Genomic DNA, 1,033 nt, shown 5'->3' with positions numbered 1-1,033 from the left:
TTGATATTGATGGAGGTTCGTATACAGTAGGAGTAGGTGATAGAATTCAGAATCATCTGAGCTCTTGTGCAGTAGAATTTTTGTTGTACACAGAGTCTAATAATTTAAATTTGTCACATTTTCTTACATTTAACCAATAATGTTTTGGTGTTTTGAATGTGGAAATGATTTACTTAATGTCCTCGTAAAATTATCAATAAAACCCAATTCCATTGTGGCTGTATCACCTTAAGAGAAATAACAGATAACAGATAACAGATCCATTTCAGGAAGGTAATTCATGCTGTTTGATCATGGTTTATTCCACTAAAGTAGCATTTATTGCAAAATATGTTCATTGAAACATTTTTGAATCGACAGAGAGCAAGAGAAACCTGTGTAAGATGGATCTGCTATCTGTTATTTGTTATCTGCTGTTATCTGTTATTTCTCTTAAGGTGATACAGCCGTATGAAGGCGATTAACTTAAATCCTCTTTTCTATTAACATTTTGTTTTCAGTGACAATGGCAGGGGGCAGTGGAGGTCAAGATGGCTCCGTTACTTCAACACTCGTCACACCTAAAGATGAAAATAAGGCTAGTTGGGAGGGTGATAAAGTTCAAATGAAGAAACAACTAGGATTACTAGAAGGTGTTGCTATTATCTTAGGAATCATCTTTGGTTCAGGTAAACTATCCTCCATAATGAGCAATTCATAATACATCAGTCCTAGAATTCAAAATATCACAGTGAGAATAAAATTAAATTGGTTTCACCTTTCTGATCTATAGGTATCTTTATGACCCCTGGTGGTGTTATAAAGGGAGCAGGATCAGTTGGTTTCTCACTAGCAGTATGGGCTATGTGTGGGCTGATGTCCATGGTGGGTGCCTTGTGTTATGCAGAACTTGGCACCTCTATTCCAAAATCTGGTGGCGATTATGCATACCTTTTTGAAATATTTGGTCCTCTGCCTGCATTTCTTTACCTTTGGGATGCCATGCTGGTCTTTGTGTAAGAAATACCTCGTGAAATTTTTATATTTCATTTTT

General features: G+C 36.1%; 1 protein-coding gene across 1 annotated transcript; it reads left to right on the top strand.

The window, feature by feature from the left end:
- Positions 1 to 404: 404 nt before the first annotated feature.
- Positions 405 to 999, top strand: LOC127749940 (putative L-type amino acid transporter 1-like protein MLAS). Its single transcript, XM_052270065.1, has 2 exons — positions 405 to 668; positions 773 to 999. The coding sequence occupies exons 1-2, from the start codon at positions 506 to 508 to the stop codon at positions 997 to 999; spliced, it is 390 nt and encodes a 129-aa protein (XP_052126025.1). The 5' UTR covers positions 405 to 505.
- Positions 1,000 to 1,033: the final 34 nt, after the last annotated feature.

This window comes from Frankliniella occidentalis, unplaced genomic scaffold (genome assembly GCF_000697945.3).
Source record: "Frankliniella occidentalis isolate FOCC.00 unplaced genomic scaffold, Focc_3.1 Scaffold108, whole genome shotgun sequence".
NCBI lineage: Eukaryota > Metazoa > Arthropoda > Insecta > Thysanoptera > Thripidae > Frankliniella > Frankliniella occidentalis.
This window is presented reverse-complemented; position numbering and strand designations above follow the sequence as displayed.